The sequence below is a fragment of the Atractosteus spatula genome, chromosome 23 (assembly GCF_055471065.1).
Source record: "Atractosteus spatula isolate fAtrSpa1 chromosome 23, fAtrSpa1.hap1, whole genome shotgun sequence".
In the NCBI taxonomy this organism is placed as follows: domain Eukaryota; kingdom Metazoa; phylum Chordata; class Actinopteri; order Semionotiformes; family Lepisosteidae; genus Atractosteus; species Atractosteus spatula.
This window is the reverse complement of record NC_142728.1, coordinates 12465261-12483811: the sequence shown is the minus strand read 5'-3', so window position 1 is coordinate 12483811 and position 18551 is coordinate 12465261. Positions and strand designations below refer to the sequence as shown.

The window sequence follows — 18551 nt, the reverse complement described above, 5'->3', positions numbered from 1 at the left end:
GCTTTCCCCAGAAGCAACATCAATTCATACTACCTGTCCCTAGTATGGTAGCACTTTGCTAAAATGGCTGTAGCTCTCTCATTTCCTTACCAAGGACTGGTACAATGTGCAAATTAAGGATAAACTAAGGATGAATTCAGAAAGGAGTTATCACAACAAACAACAATTTGACTTGTTAACCTTGATTTCTTTCCAATGAAAGGGATTTCACATGATGGGCCGGTGTAGACTTGTTGGTACATTTGCAAACACAATGACTCTCCATAAACAACAGGAGGTCCCCTGAGGCCTAGTCAGACCTAACAAAGAGATTGCCTTCCACCACTCTCTGGCACAGATACTGCCAACACAATAGGATGATCAGCAGTCCTACGTAAGTAAACACATGCTAATGTCTGAGCTGTACATAGAGAAACAAAACAAAGGCAACAGCAGGACTAAAACAAAGGTGTGAAATGGTCACTGAAGTCACCATCTGTTACCAGGAACTTAAAGGATGTTTGTTACCTTTTGTGGCAGAAAGGTATTTACTACCCTCAGGAACATGCTCATAAAAGATCCTAAAAATCACCACAGACAAGGATAGTTTTGTATCCAGTATCAAAACATGAAGATTTCATAAAATGCTCCTTTTTTAAAAAAGCCACATTGGTTTTGTAAACAATAAGGTATCTGTGGAACTGTTGTGTTCTGGAAGAATCTTCTCCAACAGAAAACAACGCAGCGTAGGCAAATTGTGTTATTTTACAAAACGGAGGCCGCCAGAAACACAGAAGAGAAAGAGCACATGGTTTTCGTGCTTAAATAAAAACAACACACAACATGTGAGCTTCAACAGTTTCTTAATACAGAACTTCATTCAGTAAAATATTGGCAATTTGAAACAAAACATTCCTGAAAAAATACACGCTTTATCTGAAATCTGTCAGATCAGGGCTCGGAAGTCTTTCTATTCTGGTCGACAATTATAATTCAGTTTCAAAAGAAAAGGGGGGAAAGAGGCAAGCTGCTGTCAACGGCTCTCAGGCAAAAATCCGCTCGGCTTCAGCCTTTTCTCCCCCAAGCCCATTCTTTCAAAATACAAGGCAGTGTCTATTCCAAAGTCTTTGAACTCTGAGCTAACATTATCATACTTCAAAGCTCAGTTTTCAACCTCAATACCTTATATTCTTTTACTGGTAAAGGCTTCTCCTGCACTGAACAAAAAAAGAAAAAACAGAGTTCTCTACAAACTTTTTGAAGAGGCCTATACAGTCTCCACAAACAGGTCATAATGGATCGGTTTTGGCACACCAGCAGAACAAGCCCTTGCCGTTTGCCCACAAGGATACAAAGCTATTATTTTTCCCAGTGTTGACGGTGCCGAAATCTGCAAATGACTGAAAAGCAAATGGTGCTGGAACAACTCCAAAATGGTGCCACAATTTCCCCAATGGCTGGCATTTCGCTTCTGGATTAAAGCAGGAACAACACAGGCTCACCGGGGGGGGGACTTATGATGTTTTTACAGAGAGTCTCCAGGGATTTTGATGCCCTACACTCCTTTCTTGCAAAACAAAACACTGCACTGGCTGCCTGCCCTGGACAATAACACAACTGGGACATTTGGCTCCCTCTTCTCAGTACTGGGCATCTACCTCTCCATTCTCTGTCCTCTTCTATTCCATCTCCTCATTGGAGATCAAGCCACATGGAGAAACATCACCAACCCAAGTTGATTAATTCTTTTAAGGCGTTCTGTGCACAGCTGCGCCTTCCCTAGACATGGAAAGTCACAGCAGGCTGACCCTAGCCGAGCACTGAAAGAACAGACGGGAGGTCCTTTTGTTTTCAATGGTGTGCTAACCATCTTGACACTAATGAATGGTGAAGCTCCAATGTACAACTCTCTGGACAAAGCCACTCCTGAAATAACTTCAGCTTCAACATCTATTCCCTTTGCCTCTTCTTTCTTAGAACCTCAACGCGACAAATGTTGTTCTATTTGTTTAAGCAATGGAAAAAAGGCCATGGCTTTTAAAAAAAATACAGCTGGTGCTTCTGATCAACAATGAGTTGACATAAAACAATGGCTGAATGATCCATCGGCAGAAAGAGGATGTGAAGAAATCTAACACAACATGGTGATGTGGATATCCAGTGTGGGGCTTATCTGATGGAATTCAGTTGCATGCTGCCAGGAAATACCGACAAGAACAGCCTCTCAGATGTTTTTCTTCTGTCAAATATGAATCCATGCGATGTATGATGTATAAAGTTGTTCATCGTTTTGGAGAATTATGCAAGGATTCCTGGAGATCCAAAGTAATGTGATTAGATTATCTCAGCCAAAGACAAAAGGAGGTGGTGTGGGACAGATGAAGCCGGGCATCTGCTGGCCTCCCAGAAAGGCCAGGGGGAGCAGGTGCGCATCTTAATGAGCGGACGGCAGCTGCTAGCCGGCCTGCCACCAATCCCACTCGGAGCCGCGCTCTCCGAGGACAACACAAAAGGGCAGGGCTGCGCGGCGGCTGAATGGCGTCCCTGCCGCGGGGAGCGGGCGGGCGGGTTTCAGGCCTGCCGTCTTTATGAGTGGACCCATTGTTCCCGCAGCCTTTCAGAGCTGACCGAAGGCATGTCGACTCCTAACTGCTAGAGTGTGCATTCAGCTGTTAAACCTACCAGCTCTCCCCAGTTTTTTTTTTCTTGGTACCACTTCTGGCCCTCTACAGAGTTCACACTTGCCTGCAAGCACAGGGATACGACACTAGAATTTCAACAACTTCGTCCAGGCCTCCTTCCCCCCCCCACACACACACACAGAAAAACAAAATATCCTTCTAAAATGTGCAGCGGCTTTTCTGTGGTTTTTTGACTGAAAAAAGTTTAATGAGACATTGCTGAGGGGTAACGTGACATAAACGCTACTCTCAGTTTAAACACAAAGAGGTGTGAAATCCTGTGGTGTGCTCTCCTACTTTGTCAGACAGTTTTGTTGTAAAAAAACAGCCTTTTGTAAATTAAATAATATAATTGAAAACTGTTCCCAGGCAACTATGGTTACTCCTAAGACTTGATACAGGGCAAAAAAGCAAGTGTATACAAGAAGACCACCTGACTGCATGTTTCTAACTTTCCAAGACAGCACATTTTGAAACAACCCTGTAAAAAACATAACTGCCCAGTTTATTTAGTAACCAAGAAGCTTTTTGAAGTAACGCCTGAACCTAAAAACCAAACAGAAAGAGAGAGGCATTCACTGCAATGCTTATTTTAGAGTCATCCATTGTATTAGTATAATATATCCAACTATCTGCAAGACTCAGTTCAGTGTACCAACTCCCATAAACCTATGGGGATAAAGAGAAAAATGCAGACCGGTCTTCCCTGACTCATCCACCAATTCAGCCACTCATCGTTGACGTACTTCAAGCTCTGCAGTGATGTGGAGGAGGTTCAGTGCTGATTGGTGCAGAGCTGCATCCATCACTGAAAGCTTACAGGCACACAAGAAGTCACAAGGGGTTACTGTTTTGCTGGGAACCAAGAGCCCCCTGCCTGACTAATCCCAACCTTTCTGCCCTGGGGAATTCTGGTCACAGTCAACTAGGCATGTTACTCAGGCTCAAAATCGCAATGCTCAAACTAGGCTCTGCACAAGCACCTCTTACCAGTCAAGATCCCACACAAATCGAATTTAAGAAGAGCTAAAAACTGTTTTTACTATCACTGTTTTTTGAGACAGAGGCCTGTGGTTCTGTAGGAATGCTGAGTGCATAAAACATTATAGCCCATCTGTCCCCCTGCCTTCCCTCCCGAAAGCGAAAGATCGCTGGCAGACTCACTTTACAGACCCCTGTGAAAACTCTCACTCTCTTTGAAGTGGCCCACAGTCTTGACAGGCTGAGGTACAAAATTCCCAGTGTGAGTGTGGGGAGGAGGGATTGAAGAAGCCAGTGACCTTGTTCCACGTGGCTCCTTTAACCAAACAGATTCTGGTCAAAAAACATTTGGAACTTCATCCCCGACGTGAGGTGCTGAAGAATACTGTCCATTGATTCTCTGACTTGACAAAAAGGTGTCAAATACAGAGTCAGCAGAAAACTTGTGTGCTCAAGCAAGAAGCAGCACGCCATCTCGCCACCAATTAGCTCGTCCTACAAAAATCAGACTTTTTACTCACTAGGTTCCATATAAATAATGATCTCCTGTAGCTCCTTGTTAGATGTGCAAGCAATCAGGTTACAACTGCTCTTCTGAGCATTGAAGGCTCTTTACACAAAGAAACAGAAGGTATATGTTCAATTACAAAAGACTAGGCTTTTTGTCACAAAGATTATTAATAAAAGTGACTCAAAGACAGAATGCAACAATTTAGCCTTTCATGACACTGAAAACAAATCACAAAGACACAAAATAAGCTTCATTGGTACATAGAAAATAGATTTTAATGTTACGTAAGTATTCCTGTGATTGAAATGCTACTGTAATCTAGCATGTAATCTATTGTTACCCAGAGTAAATAAATTCTAAGAGATCCCCTTGTCATTCCCTTTGTTTAGGGCATTCTTCTACTTTCCAACCCAGCAGACAACCAGCAACAGGTTTCTATCAGTGCTGCAATGTGCCTTCTAAACCAAGCTGAAGCAGATGTTTGTTTCCATGACCTCTGACTCTGCCCTGTTTGGCGTTCTGGTCTTTTCCTCCTCATTGAGCTAAGCTAGCCATCTGCCACTCTTGGGAGTCACAAAAATAAAAGACTGACAGGACACAAAAAGTGAAAATGTACCCCTTGTGAACTGTAATGTCCAAAATACTGGGAAATGACATTGATGGATTAAAAAAAAAGTTGGAAAGAGCGATACAAGTGGCACAAGAAAAAAGAAAAAAGTTAAAAGGCAGATGCCAAGAAATCCAAACATAAATCACAATGATTGCATCTCAAGTATGGTTTGCCTGAAATTTGTTTCAAAACCAGGCACCCTTTCGTCCTAATTAAGGGTCTTATGTACAGGGATGCTTCTAATTCACACTCCCAAAGAAAAAGGAAATTCCAGACATGATTGCAGGATGCAGTGTGCTAATTTGAAGTTTAAATGTGCATCAGTCAGAGGTTGAGAGCTGGTCAACTTGGTGAACATCCTCAAAACCAGATTGAAAGATTCTCACTGGATAGTTCTTCCCCCCCCCCTTCTCTGATTCACAAACAATAGACTCTGTATACTGTCTCAACATGCACCTTTTAGGAAGATTTGAGATCTTCCCTATTTATTTGTCTGTACTATAAAATAGACTGTCTGCCATGCTTGTTCAGATAAGCAGGACCTTTTCAAATACTGTAGTTTATTTCCCCCTCATTTCCTGTTTCATGAACATACCAGCATCTATCACAGTTCTGGGAGCTCTTAAATGCTGCATTACCTTCAGGCTGCTTTCCTACCCTCTCTAATCATTAGCCACTGACTGACCTTTCCTGGACCACATCTGGTGAGATGCATTAGAGCAGTGTTTATTTGTCGTTATTACCAACATGCCCCTGGGAAATTCAGGACTCCTGGGAACAAAAGTGAGCCCATGGCTTTTCAAAGTAACAGCCCCTGTCTTTGTTAATTAATAGCAATGCTGGCAGTTCAAACACTGGAAACAAACCAAGTGGTTTCAGATGTCTACAATATTCTCAAAAGTTCAGTTCTCTTTAACAGGATGACAAAAGTTGAATTTGCCAAATCTACAAAAGTAAAAAAACAACAACACACTTTTCATAAGACAATAAGAAAGAAGCCAATCGATCTTGTCTGGTATTTAGTTTCAGTCCAACACGTTTCCTTCAAAAGACAGAAGATGATGAAAACCAAATAAATCCCCAAATTTATGTCATGTTGACTGAGGGAAAGGTAGACACAATCATAAATCATACATATACACATAAAAATATATTTTAGGTGGGTAGCTGCGTCAGCATGCGTAGGCTGCAAAGGAACAAGTAATACGTTTATTCCATGCTGAAAAAAAGAAGAAAGAGAACACGTTTCGGCCGTGGAGCCTTCTTCAGGTGTTCAGCTTTCTTCAGCTTTCTTTAAAGCTAAAATATATTTTAGCTTTAAAGAAACTGCTGAGAATCACATTATTGAAAAGTCCAATTCATGTACTGGACTTCATTGGAAATCAGGCTTGTCTTGTCTGAAGCTTTGATCTAAGGTGCAGATTCAGACACTGTTGTTGTTCAGAGCACTGTGGATCAAATGGTGTGTTTTTACTCACTAGCACATCTCCTGCTAATGCCTCTATTTTTTGCTCACACTTTTATTTATACTTCCTAGATAAGCTGTTTGACCTCCAATTCAGGTAAAGGTCTGGGAAACATCCAGATCTGCCAGATGTTTAAAATCCTTCACCTACAAACATGAACAGCAAAAGAGTCTTTAGAGGTATTCTTCCTCCTTGAACTTCAAACAACTAGCTAAACGCTAAGGTCATAAAGTTTTTAAAAATATATATATATTCTCAGTGTCTGGAAACTTACACATTTTCTGACACAAAGAATGATGAAAAGGAGTGTTCACCTTCCTTACACAGAAAAGATTTTATTGTGTGGCCTCTTGTCAAAAACAGTCTATATCCAAACTGCAGTTTGTTAATATTACCATGTGTTTAAGCAGAAGAATGCAAAACAAAGATGAGCCGTTCTAGAGAAAACATTTTTTGAATGCCCAAGGTCAACGTATTATTGAAATAACCCTAACAATTCCTCATTGTTGTTCAGTCAACAGTTTACACTGACCCACAATAGTTACATCAGATATTCTTTCAGAAGGGTATACTTATTTCCCATTTTTGTCTCAGCTTGACCTGGAAGCAAAACTTAAAACTGTGGGATTGCATTTTGTGCATAAAGTGAACATGGTTTCCAAAGTTACAGAAAACCCTTAGTCTTTCTTTGCAAAAGGAAAGCAAACCCTGTCAATACATTATGTGGTCTTATTCAAAGAGCAATATCCTGGAGCAGACGTTCATTCAGAGGGCTGGACTGAGGGAGGGGGGCGTTGAGACATTTATCTCCACCACCTGCCTCAAGAAACCACAAGTCTTCTGTTTGAGCTAAACTCCTTTCAGAAGAGCACAACCACGTGTAATTACTGGAATAATAGAGCAGGTTGCGATAATGTTATTGAAGACATCACCTGTTTGACTGCTGGAGTTTTACAAACAGACGGTGTGCCTCTACCCCTTCAACTACCCCCTCCAGCCGACATTATGCAAAAAAATCCCTTGACTTTATAACACTAAAAGCAGCTGAAAACTTTAAAAACCTAAGTGGGATTCTCATGGCAAACCAAAACGTCTTTACTCTTTAACCTCCTGTATTTGCATGAGAGATACAAATAAATGAAGACACACATATCTCCACAACATGGCAATCTTCTCTTATTTTGTTTGCAAATTAAACAGTTCCATAGGCATATAAGACCAATGTGGTTCTGTTACGTGTGTTTTGTATTTATTCTCAGTTGGGTTTTTTTAAGTTACAAAGGCAGGCTCAAATAAAAAAGAAAGACAAAATTCCGTCAAACCTTAAAAACTTAAGAGGGATTTGACAGGTATGTTAAATTGCTGAGTTATAATAAACAGAGCTGGCTAGCATTTTCCCCCCATGAGCTCTGAGGGATTTCTCTTTGCCCACTTGGCAGTATATGCAAGAGTAAAAGTTAAAACAAAATGTATGCCCCGAGCTACCTGTAGCTTTCACGTGATGGGCTACTGAACACAGTTTTCGTGACGTGGACTTAAAGGGCTACCTTATGTGCTACACTCAAGTTAAGAAATTGTTCATGGTTATCAGAGATCCACTGACAGTCCCTGAAGAACCCACCGACAGTAACACAATGCTTCCATTTTAAGAACCTGCTCCTTTAAAGTCCTATCAGCCGTGGGCTGATGACGATAACCGAAGCAGGACCTTGAAGCTCCACAAGGGCGCTTCCTGTATGGTGAATGAAAGGGGAGTAGACAGGAACTTAATCCTCCATAGAAAACAGTAGCTTTATTGAAGCTCCTTCAATAGGACAAGAGACTGCATTCATCTATGAGCATACAGTAGTTGCAACACAAGGCAAGGCCTTAATAACGTGTTCCAATATTAGCTTCTCATTTAGTCAGTAAGTATTCACACCTAAATATGTCCCACTGTTCCTAAGATAGCACTTAATCGTGTCTCTGGTTAATAGGATGGGATCATTTTCATCCCAGAATATACTGTGCCTAAAATACATAATAAGGGTTTATAATATAGGTATTTAATTTATTACTTCCGCTTGACAAGGTTTATTTTTGAAGCTGGAAGAAATAGTAAGGACTGAATTTGCTTCTGTTAGCAACTGCGAAGGTCAGTTAGTTCAGATGAACGAATGTAATGAGCAGTGTTCTGTTTCAGTGGAAATACTGCAGAAGGACTCATCGGTTCCGTGAGGTCCACTTCCAGAAAGCAGGCCCTACTGTATGCCCAGAAACATCTGAAAACTGAAGAAGGCATAATATGAAAACTACATCGAATTATTTGTGGAGTTCCTGTGCCATGAAGACAGTCTAGAGCTTTTGCAAGCTTTTAACAAGCGAGAAGAAATGCAAAGGGGCTAGATATAGGTTTGGAGACCATTATGGAATACAATGCAATTGAAACAAATCACTTTTGACAGGGGAGAATTGAGCATTGTTGGAAGAGAACAATATGCATTTCATATTGCATCATCTTTTCCACACTTGCCCTGTTAAAGAGTTTAAGATTTCAAACTATCAACTAGATCTTCACGGTAGTCTGGTATTCTCCACGACCTGCTTCAGGCTGCATGAAACAAACCACAGATACACAACTGTGTTCCTCTTGTAGGATTGAGAAGTGTTCAAAAGTATTACAGCAGACCAGGTTATCTGCACTTCTCCTGTGCAGTCAAATACCTTGGCGTGATTAACTCAGACAGTTTTTGCCGAAGCATGTGAGCTTTCGCCACCCACTCCAGTTTCGCTGCTGTTATCTTTAAGGCTGGAGCCCTCACCTTTCAATTTTGACAGCCAACACAACTAAGCAAGAGGGGGAAGAAATTCTGCCACAAGTTTTCCTGTGCTGCTTATTATAACCATCAGTTCATTAGACATGCCGGTTCCCTTACAGTTTCAGAGCGGATTAAAAGCCGTGTGCTTACACCAAAGAATAACAGAGACTCATCTTGCTTGGTTAAAGGAGGGCAGCCCTGTCACTCTGTTACCCAATAAAATACTTGACCTCAAAAATTCCAAAGCTCTATCACACATCTGCTGCTGACGCATAATTGATAACTTTCAACTAATGGTTTGCGGTCAGTACATTTTCATTTCTCTATTTTTTTAGAGAAAAAAAAACTGAATTGCCAACAACAATTTTTGTTATACCCACCTAATAGAAGATTTTGGGAGCTTAGCTCACAGTCAGCCAGACACAGAGGGGAATGAGGAAGAGTAGGCAGACTCCTCCAACTCACCCACGTTTTTAAAACATTACAGGCAGGGCAGCCCTGTACTGGAGTGTTCAGCACCGACTGGAAGAGAGCAGCACCCACCAGCAGCAGAACTGCTAGCCTGCAAGCGCTCTGGAGGTTACAGGGGTCACTCCGTTTGCCGAGAGAGCTCCAGTTGGCTATTCCTACCCTCAGTCGATTTCTCAATCGATTGAGCACATCCACTCACTGATCACAGTCAGCGAATGATATAACCCAGGCTCGAACCTGCAACACTATATTTCACAGAGCTAAACCACTGCTCTCAGGTGAACACCTTTTCCGGTGGAGCCCCTCTGGAGGTTACTGCTAAAAGTTTTACTTTTAGCAATAAAAAAAGTTGACACTGGCACTCCAAGGGCTGCCAGGCCTCCGAGACCACTTCATTCTTTTGAGTCGTCTCCTAGCGACTTACCTTTTCACCGAAGCAGCAGGCGTTCTGAATAAGCATAGGCCGTCAGCTGCTCTTCCCTTTGACACTCTAGCCCCCTGCTCTAATGGAAACGCGCAGGGGAACGTCTGCCCTGGGTCAGCCCCAGCGTTAACCCCATCTAGCAACTGTCCCTCTCCTTTACAGACTCCTCAGCCATGCTAAATAATTTATCACTTCTACCACAATACGCGTCTGGAATACCTGAGAATCCGAATGAGCCCCCACAAACAAAAGAGCCACTGCTCTGAAGACGCAGTAGTTGAGGTTTTGGGGGATAGACTTTAAAAGAAGCTATCAGGGCAGGCAGAGAAAGGCAACAAAGGCTCTTTTTTTAAAACATAAAAAATATCACCAATGGTAAAAAGTCTGATGAGTTGAGTCATCTTTGTCCAGGTAGGACATAAAGACACAGTAAAAAATAATTAAAAAACAAGCCTTCTTGCCTTATGTTTCCCATTGACTCCCTCTATTTGTCAGGAGCAGGGAACCCAATGCATTAAATCCAACTACAATTAAATGTCTTACAGCAATTGCTCAGAAACGGAAATGTAACTCACAAAGCACCAGGTCTCAGTTAACTTAATTTACACCTGCACTCTGTTTTGTGGGTAGGCGACAAATAGTGCCTCGTCACACCTAAGGGTCCTAAAAAGACTGCACATTCTCATAATAGATGCTGAAACCAACTGGTTTTTAGAAAGGTCACAGTTCATTTACTTGTACATTCTCAAACCATCAAACTACATCCTGTTTTCTTCCTTTCAGTATGATTGTACCCACCCCCATTTACTGTCAGCTGAAAATGTTTTTACAAAAATAATACTTCCTGTAATAAAAGTAACTAATTAATCCTTTTTAAGATGCCCTGCAGTTTTTACTTACAAATTATGTTTACACTGAAGAGCATGCAAGATTTTACAAGATCCAAGATTTTTTTAGGTTGCTTGAGCTACTTGTTTATTAAATTCAAGTGGCAGCAATGTCTTCCTCTTGTATCGTGGGAACTGATACTCTCTGAATGATCTCAAGCCCAGATTTGTGTCTATCTCAAACAAAATCTAAAAACATGTTACCACAGAGAAACTGGGCAAAAATGGTTAAGTGCCGTTCTTGAGAATCAAATGCTTTTTCAGTTTCGTGATTAGGTGGTAAAAATTACATCAACACTTCTAGCCAAACACACGGAAAGTGAGGAGGGTACAAAAAGGCTTTTAAAATCAACAGATATTAATCATTAATGAAAACCATGAAGTGTGGGGACTCTTTGGGTAAATGTGAACTGATTTAGCACAAAGTTTCAATGGCCTAGTTAACTGGTATTGGGTCCAGACAACTGTTTAACCAAAGCTCTTCATTAAGAGCCCACCGTAACTTTTTAGAAGATTTTTTAGCAAATGAAAGTGTGCGCTGAAAGTGAATCTTATTTATTCACAGAAGCTGCATACCAGCTCACTCATCCTATGACATTTCACAGCCCATCTGAGGTTTTCTTAGAAGTCAGTGCCTGCTTCAGTTCAGCAAAGTAGAAGCCAGTTCACATGTTGTTCCCTTCGGTGCCACTCAAGTGACTGTGCAGATAAAATGATCTGTTTTGATTGTGAAAAAGGAATCTCTGTGTCAGAGAAAGTCAGTTTTCATCTTTCTTACACTGATGAATCAGATTAGTCCCTTATTTTCCCTTCGCTTAAAAGAAACACTTTTTTATCATCCAGTTTTTGCTCTCATGGGTATTATATTGAAATTATGAAGATATAGGGTAGCTGTCTGCTCTGATTCATTACTACCTGTAGCATATATGAAGATAACAATGCATCATCAAGGTGTAGGAGGTAAAAGGGTCACAACACTAGAATTACAGTATACATGAATGAGTTTACGATTACGATTAGGAAACTCCCTTGCCTCTGAATATTTCTTTCCTTGGTGTCACAAAAGCTTGAATGTCCAAAAAGGCAAACCTTTGATCTCTGATTGAAACCCTTTGTCTCAACTTTTCACACAGATCTGTAAACACCTTGTTAGTTTGAACACCAAAGAAAATCCCGGAAAACAAATACCGACATAAAATCAAAGAGAAACACACTTTCTTTCTGGAAGAGGCTCGAACTCTCAAGAGCTCCGACAGCGGCCAACCAAAACACCACATTGGGGTGAGGTAACAACGTGGTTAAACCAGCATGGAGTTTCCAGTCTCACGTAGAAAAAAAATAATATATAGTAAACCGATAAACTAAATAGCAACTGAGAGGTCACAAGATTATTGACCCACACATTTGTAATGGGACAGGTGAAAAGACAAACACACCTGTTGCACTACATTGGCAACTTCCTGTTTACATCTCCGGCGTTTCCCTATCAAGCTGAGCTACTGCACCCCAGTGCCTTTCTCCTTCTCAAACGGACCGCTACTCCTCAGGAATGTCATCTCTCTACTTTTCTGACACTCCCCCGTGGCTATATTCACCTGCTAACAGAGGGGCTTGCCACACGCAGAGCCACACATTAAACTGAGGGAGGCATTTTGGCACCCTCGCACTTTCTGAAATTGGGCCGACCGTCACATCTCTGGGGCAGAAACAAACCATCTTGAGCGTGGTCTCATGGTTTCAGGCTCAAAACATACAAAACCTTTTGCATTCAAACACATTCTTAGTTTTGAAAAGATCTAGAACAGCAGACTACCCAGGGAAAATGAGCTAATTAAAGGACCTATGGTTTCACTAAGGCCATCTAGATGCAACACTCATTCATGATGTGAATTACTACAGGAAAACATACATAAGACAACACATCATTCAGATGAAAGTTGCAACCACATGGCCATGTCTGTGAGTATGGACTTCATACCACAATACTTCACATACTCCGATATTTTAATATTAATTCCATTAATTTATATGATGGTTTTCATCCGCAAAGATCCCAAAGCACTTTCATCTATGAAACCTCTGCAGTTCACATGCTAACAGCCCTAGTAGAGAAGTGAAAAATTGCTTCACTGATCAAAATAAATGGGGAACTTTAACTTTACCAGATTATGCAAGTCTGGAGAGGATTTAGCCAATCCATGTGGTTAAGACACCCAGTTTAACAAACAGCAACATGAGATCTTTAATGACCCAAAAAAATAAGAACTTCAGATTAACACCTCCTATAGCATAGTATTAATTCTAGTTTATGAGTTAAACGCCACCTACTGGTCCACTGAAACCATTTTCAAGTCTGATTGTCCTTGGAGGTCTCCCTTCCCAGTACTGACCATGCACAGCCTTACTTAGCTTCTGAGCTCTAACAAGGCTACAATGTGGCAATGTTGCTGATAATAAATCTTACCGTTAGCAATTTGCACTTATTTCTCAGAAAGAGCCATTTCAAACTCAGATTGTAGAATCCATTTGTAAATGCACAACAGTGGGGAGGCTATAATTTTGTACAAATCCATTTCTAGTTACAACTCAAACTTAACCTTTGCAGTACAAGAACAAATGGGTCTTCAGATGCCAAGCTAAAATGATAAATCCACATATTGTAGTACAAAGTATTTTTATAAACTACCTTCTACAAAATTTAACAACTCTAGTGCTCCAAGTCTTGGGGAAATGAATGCAAACATTTGGGAAACATTTGAAGGTTCTATTTTAGGAGACTCTTAAAAAAACTGGCCCGAATTCTCACAAGAGTGTTTCCTGTTGACAAAGTCATTCTTAGCCACTAGGTTTATCCTGCAGGAAATTACTGTAGACAAAATAAGGATTAAAGGTTGTCACTCTGACTTCTACCAAATGAAACTAAAATACACTTTGAAAGTCACATTTTAAGAAATTGACAAGATTTTTAATGCCTCACCTAGTGGTGTAAAATGTGGCTGTGCTTATACTTGCATGAGGCTTACTTTTCAGATCTGCTGAGGTAACTAGAAACTCTGATGTATGCTACCAGTGCAATTACACATGTACATCTATATATTCAGTTTTAAAATTGAAGAAGCATGCACATGGTTTTAAGTTAAACTTCCTTAAACTTAAACTAGGCCAATCTAAAACCCAGCTTGATCTTTGCTTCTACCTAAAGTATGGAATAATCACAGAAAGGGTTTCTTTTGTAAACTGAAAGATCACATTAGTGCTCTTTTATCTCAAAATAAGAGTGGTAACTACTTTCTTTTCATTTTCCTTGACGTTTTATAAGTCTAGTGTAAGTGTTGTCATTATAAGAACTCTCTTATGAGTGCAGGATGCAAACTGCCTCTTAAAAATGGTGCACTCAAAGCAGCTAACTCTGTTTTTCACCCCATAAATGGATTAACTGAACATATTTTGTATCCGTGACAAGGTAATAGCAAAGACCAGTTAGATTCACATATACATTCACACAAATCAGAAGCAGTTCCATTTTTGAAGAATTATGAGACACCAAAAAAAACTCTCACACCTAAAAAGCAGCTTCTTCTAGCAGTTCAGAAAACCTGTGTTATTTTTGTGACTTTTGTAAAAGCCTAATAGCCCCACATTGAGAAATTCACACTCCTTACTCCCCATCGCAAATGCTAAAAACGGAATGACTTAATCTACAATTTACTTCTTAAAAAAATGAATAAGGCAAGAGCAAAACTAAAAGCTCCCATTTCTGGTCGAAAAGCTCCTCTCGGTTATAGTATTCATTCAATTTCACTTTCTAATTGGAAGAGTCTGAAGAGGGAACGTGCACAATGGCAGCTTTGTGGCCAGAGTTTGAAGGATGCCAGACAGAAATTAAGATGTGGCCACTGGCCAACGTGGCTTATTTCATTCAGAATCCGCTCAAAGATGCCAAACACAAACTTAGGCTATTTCATCCTCAACTTTCCTTCATTACAAAGATTTTAACCATGATTAACAGTAAGCAGACTCCAGGGCAGCATGTCTGTACTTGGGAGGAAGATTTTCCACTGGTGCCTGTCAGAGAAGCTCTGTGCCCGAGATGGGAGCTGTACATGTTTAGCTGATCAAGGAAAAAAAAATAAAAGCTCATAACCGATGACCAAGACTTTACCCTGGGCAAATACTTTTAGTTCCATAATTTGCCCACTGCACTTGTTTGGTTTCATTTATGTCTTTGAATCAGTTCTAGTCACATACAATTTAATTACATTTCACAGCCATCTGGGCTTATAATGTAAATCACAGAGAGATCTTCCATTCAAAAAAAGGGGGGGAGGGACGGAGGCAGGGGGAGTGTGTGTAGGGGGGGGTGGTTGGGGTCGGGGCCGAGAGGGGACCTCGCATTCTGAGAAGCCACACAATGATTAGTCACACAGCATTAATCTGCCTTTTTAACAATAGCTGCCGAGTTGCGACCGAATCCCAGCTGTCGCCCCATGAAAGAAAAGAAAAACAAGAGTTAGAGCTTCAAGCGTCTATGAGACTTCTGCTGGAGAAGTGTCCTGCATTCATTAGAGGCTGCAGGAAAAGCTTGCTTTTGTCCACGAAATTGCTCATGGGCCTGATTAATTTGCCAAAGTTTTTTTTCGGGTGTGTGTGTGCGCGCTGGGGAGGGAAAGTGTTAGACAGACAACACCGAAGCAATGTCAGTAAAACAAAAGACGAAAGAAAAAAAACAATATAGGGAGAAAAACTTTTTTTTTTTACGATATCGTCACACTTCGGGGCTTCGGTCTTGACGTTGCGATCAGAGTCGCCGGTACAAGCGAGCGCTTACCTGCATTCTCCTGATCCATCAGAAGCGGTTTCGCACCTCCCTCCATTCAAACATGTCTCAGCGGGTAGCGTGCATCTCAGACCTGCAAGAACAAACATCGCAACTTGAACGGCCTTTCTCTCGCTTTATTTTATTGAAGTTCAAAAGACGCTGTCAGGAGAAATGGGATGAAATTCTGCACTATGTATTCAAATCTGGCAGTTTTGTTTCCCCATAAACCACAGTGAAACACTGGGGAAAAGTTGTCATCAGCAACACGATTGATTAATAGCACGATACAGTGACAACCCCCCGTTACAACTTCGCGGACGACACAGGCATGTTCACTTTGAAGTCGTGTGTTTTGCAGAGCTGAAGTAAACTGTAGTGCCAAGCTGAAAGCTAAATGAAATCCAAGGTGTTACTTTCAAGGCTATTCTTGCTCACTGCGAAAGTCTGCCAAACTTCTGCGCACAGGGCAAAAGTTGAATACAGTACAAACCAGGTGCATGTGTATGGACAACGCTTGGGCCGCTCTGCAGGTGGATAAGGGTATTGCAACTGCATGCGACAAGCAGAAAAGAGTGTCCTTATGTAGACTGCTTAGCAAAACAGGACAGAAATACGGACAAAACGCTTTTCTGCGTCTAGGCTGACGGGCACAGTCGCGCAGTGCAATGCCCAGTTATGGTTTACTAGTAGCAAGGACTTTGTACAATCGCCTCTGGGGGAGTGAGCTGAATTGTGTATTTAGGAGAGTGCGTGACGTGCAAGCCCGTGGGAAAAACGCAACAGCTGCGGAGCAAGGACTCTCCGGACCCTTAACAAAAGAAGAAATCAGAGTCCAGCACTGTGGCAGCTAAAAAACCCTCCTGTTGTCTTGTTTAATGCGGGGCACGATCAATGCTGAGCCTCCGCCTCCACTTGCGTTAGACACAATCTTGGAGCACACGAACGCCTTGCCCCCCCGCCTCTCAATAAAAAAAAACACTGTATTAATACCCTCATCAAACAACAAAATACCCTCATCAAACACCAAGCTTAAATGCTACAGTATCAAAGGAGAGCTATGTATTTAGTATGCGTAATACTGTCAAAATATAATGCATACAAGGTTGGAGTTGCAGTGTACTGTACGTTATCACTGTTCTCAGTCGAAAATAATGATCGTTTATGATATTAATAATATACTGTGAAACAACACTAAGGAATACCCAAGCAACACGTAGGGGCGAAAAAAAACTAATACCTTTCGAAAATGATTTAGTTCAGAACAAGGGAGGGACTCATTTGGACACAAATGTAACTTAAGAAAACAAAAACTTTCACACGCTCGCCTGTGAGATAACAATTACTAAAACTGAGACCGCGAAACCGAAAATAAAATCACAGAAAAGTTACTCGCACGCCTCAATACGATCGATTGAAGCCTGGTGGCATTTTGTTAAACTTCCGCGATGTTTGCGAGGAGCAAAAATATCTGAAGAACGAACATAAATCGGACAAAATGTACTCCACAATCTACATCAAACTCGACAAATTACGTGTTACGGTAACTCGGCATTTTAAGATGTGTATGACAAGCAAAAGGAGGTGAAAATGAAGATTAGAGAATGAAATTCATAGTGGCACTATAGATGAAGAATATAGTCATTCTAATTTTGACACAGGAGTAAATAAACTCCACAAAAGGTCACACACGCGATATTAAGGTTCCAAAAAGGGTTATATTTACAATAATTCACTTTCTGTTCTAGTGGATTAGCAACTGATGCTATTTAGCTAGCAAGATCCGTCGCAGGCTGAGAACATGCAACAAGTGTTTTAGACTTGACTGCTGGATTTTTTCCCCCCTTCAGTTAAAATAACACCGCGACACAGAATGAGTGCAATACTCATGACTTCGACCACTTAGACCGGAATTCCCATCACTATTAGTCCTAATGATAAAGTCCCCCAAGTCATATTTAAAAGTGCGAAGAAAAAAATAACGTCTTCAATTCCATGCTTCTGCGAGAAATGAGACTGGAAAATGCAGTCACTGTTAAACGAATAAATAATAAACGGGCTCTACTGAATGCGAAACATGTTAACTCACCTCGTGTTAAACCAGTCAATGAAATCAGAAATATTAGTTTCACAAAGAAATGATGCATTCCTTCTCTTCTGCTTTACAGATCCTTAATAATCCCACGTAAGGTTAGCATAGATCCAGAGGTTCTTTTCTTCTTCTTTTGCCAAGAGTTTTAATGCACATCAAATATCCTCAATAAATAGATCCAAAAACCTCTCACTCCCAAATGTCCCTACGTACTCCGTGCGTGTGATGTGCTCTCCTCGGCTTCAGACTTCTATATGCGACTTGGCTTTCTGCAGTCTCCACTTGGCAATCAGGGGCGTTATCCTTCCGCGCAGGTACCTCTCCCAAATTACTTCTCGCTCCCAGAGCACTTGCTCGAGGAACAGTGGGAAAAACACGCCCCCTCTTTAAAACCACCTTGCGTTTGCTACGCAGAGCAGTTTGAAATTAAACATCGACGTCCAGTCGCGTTTTGCTGGAGTGTTTTAGAATCGGAACTATGCGGCAGAGCACTACTGTAGTACAGCACTTGGGGTTAGTACAGAAAGTTTGTGAAAGGCGGAAGACTTCTGCCTAATTTACAAATCAATTGAAGGGTTGGGGCAGCAGCTTGCTGGTGGAGCGCCGGTCTGGGTTCGGCTGCTGTCTGTCGCTTGCTGGGAGAAAGTCTTAAGAACACAGCAGTCTTTTCACTTTAGACGCCCGGACAGAATATTCAAAAGTCTCGCCGATTATTGAATTCACGACATTGCTTGAAAATGAGTTAATGTGTTTCTTTTCCCTAAAACAAAAATTTCCCGCGCCAGTTTCCGTCCTTTTCAGTGTGTGCCGATGCACTTTTTTTGTTTATGGAAAC

The 18551-nt window shown here is 41.2% G+C and overlaps 1 protein-coding gene across 2 annotated transcripts in view; it reads right to left on the bottom strand.

Moving 5' to 3' along the window:
- notch1b (notch receptor 1b) overlaps positions 1–17957 on the bottom strand; it is a 46886-nt gene extending 28929 nt beyond the window's left edge. For both annotated transcript variants that reach the window (XM_088940545.1, XM_088940546.1), the window contains exons 1-2: positions 17714–17957; positions 15637–15718 (exon numbers count right to left, since the gene is read on the bottom strand). In XM_088940545.1, the coding sequence (XP_088796671.1) occupies positions 15637–15718; positions 17714–17771 (140 nt within the window). In that variant the 5' untranslated portion in view covers positions 17772–17957. The remainder of the gene's footprint in view (positions 1–15636; positions 15719–17713) is intronic.
- Positions 17958–18551: the final 594 nt, after the last annotated feature.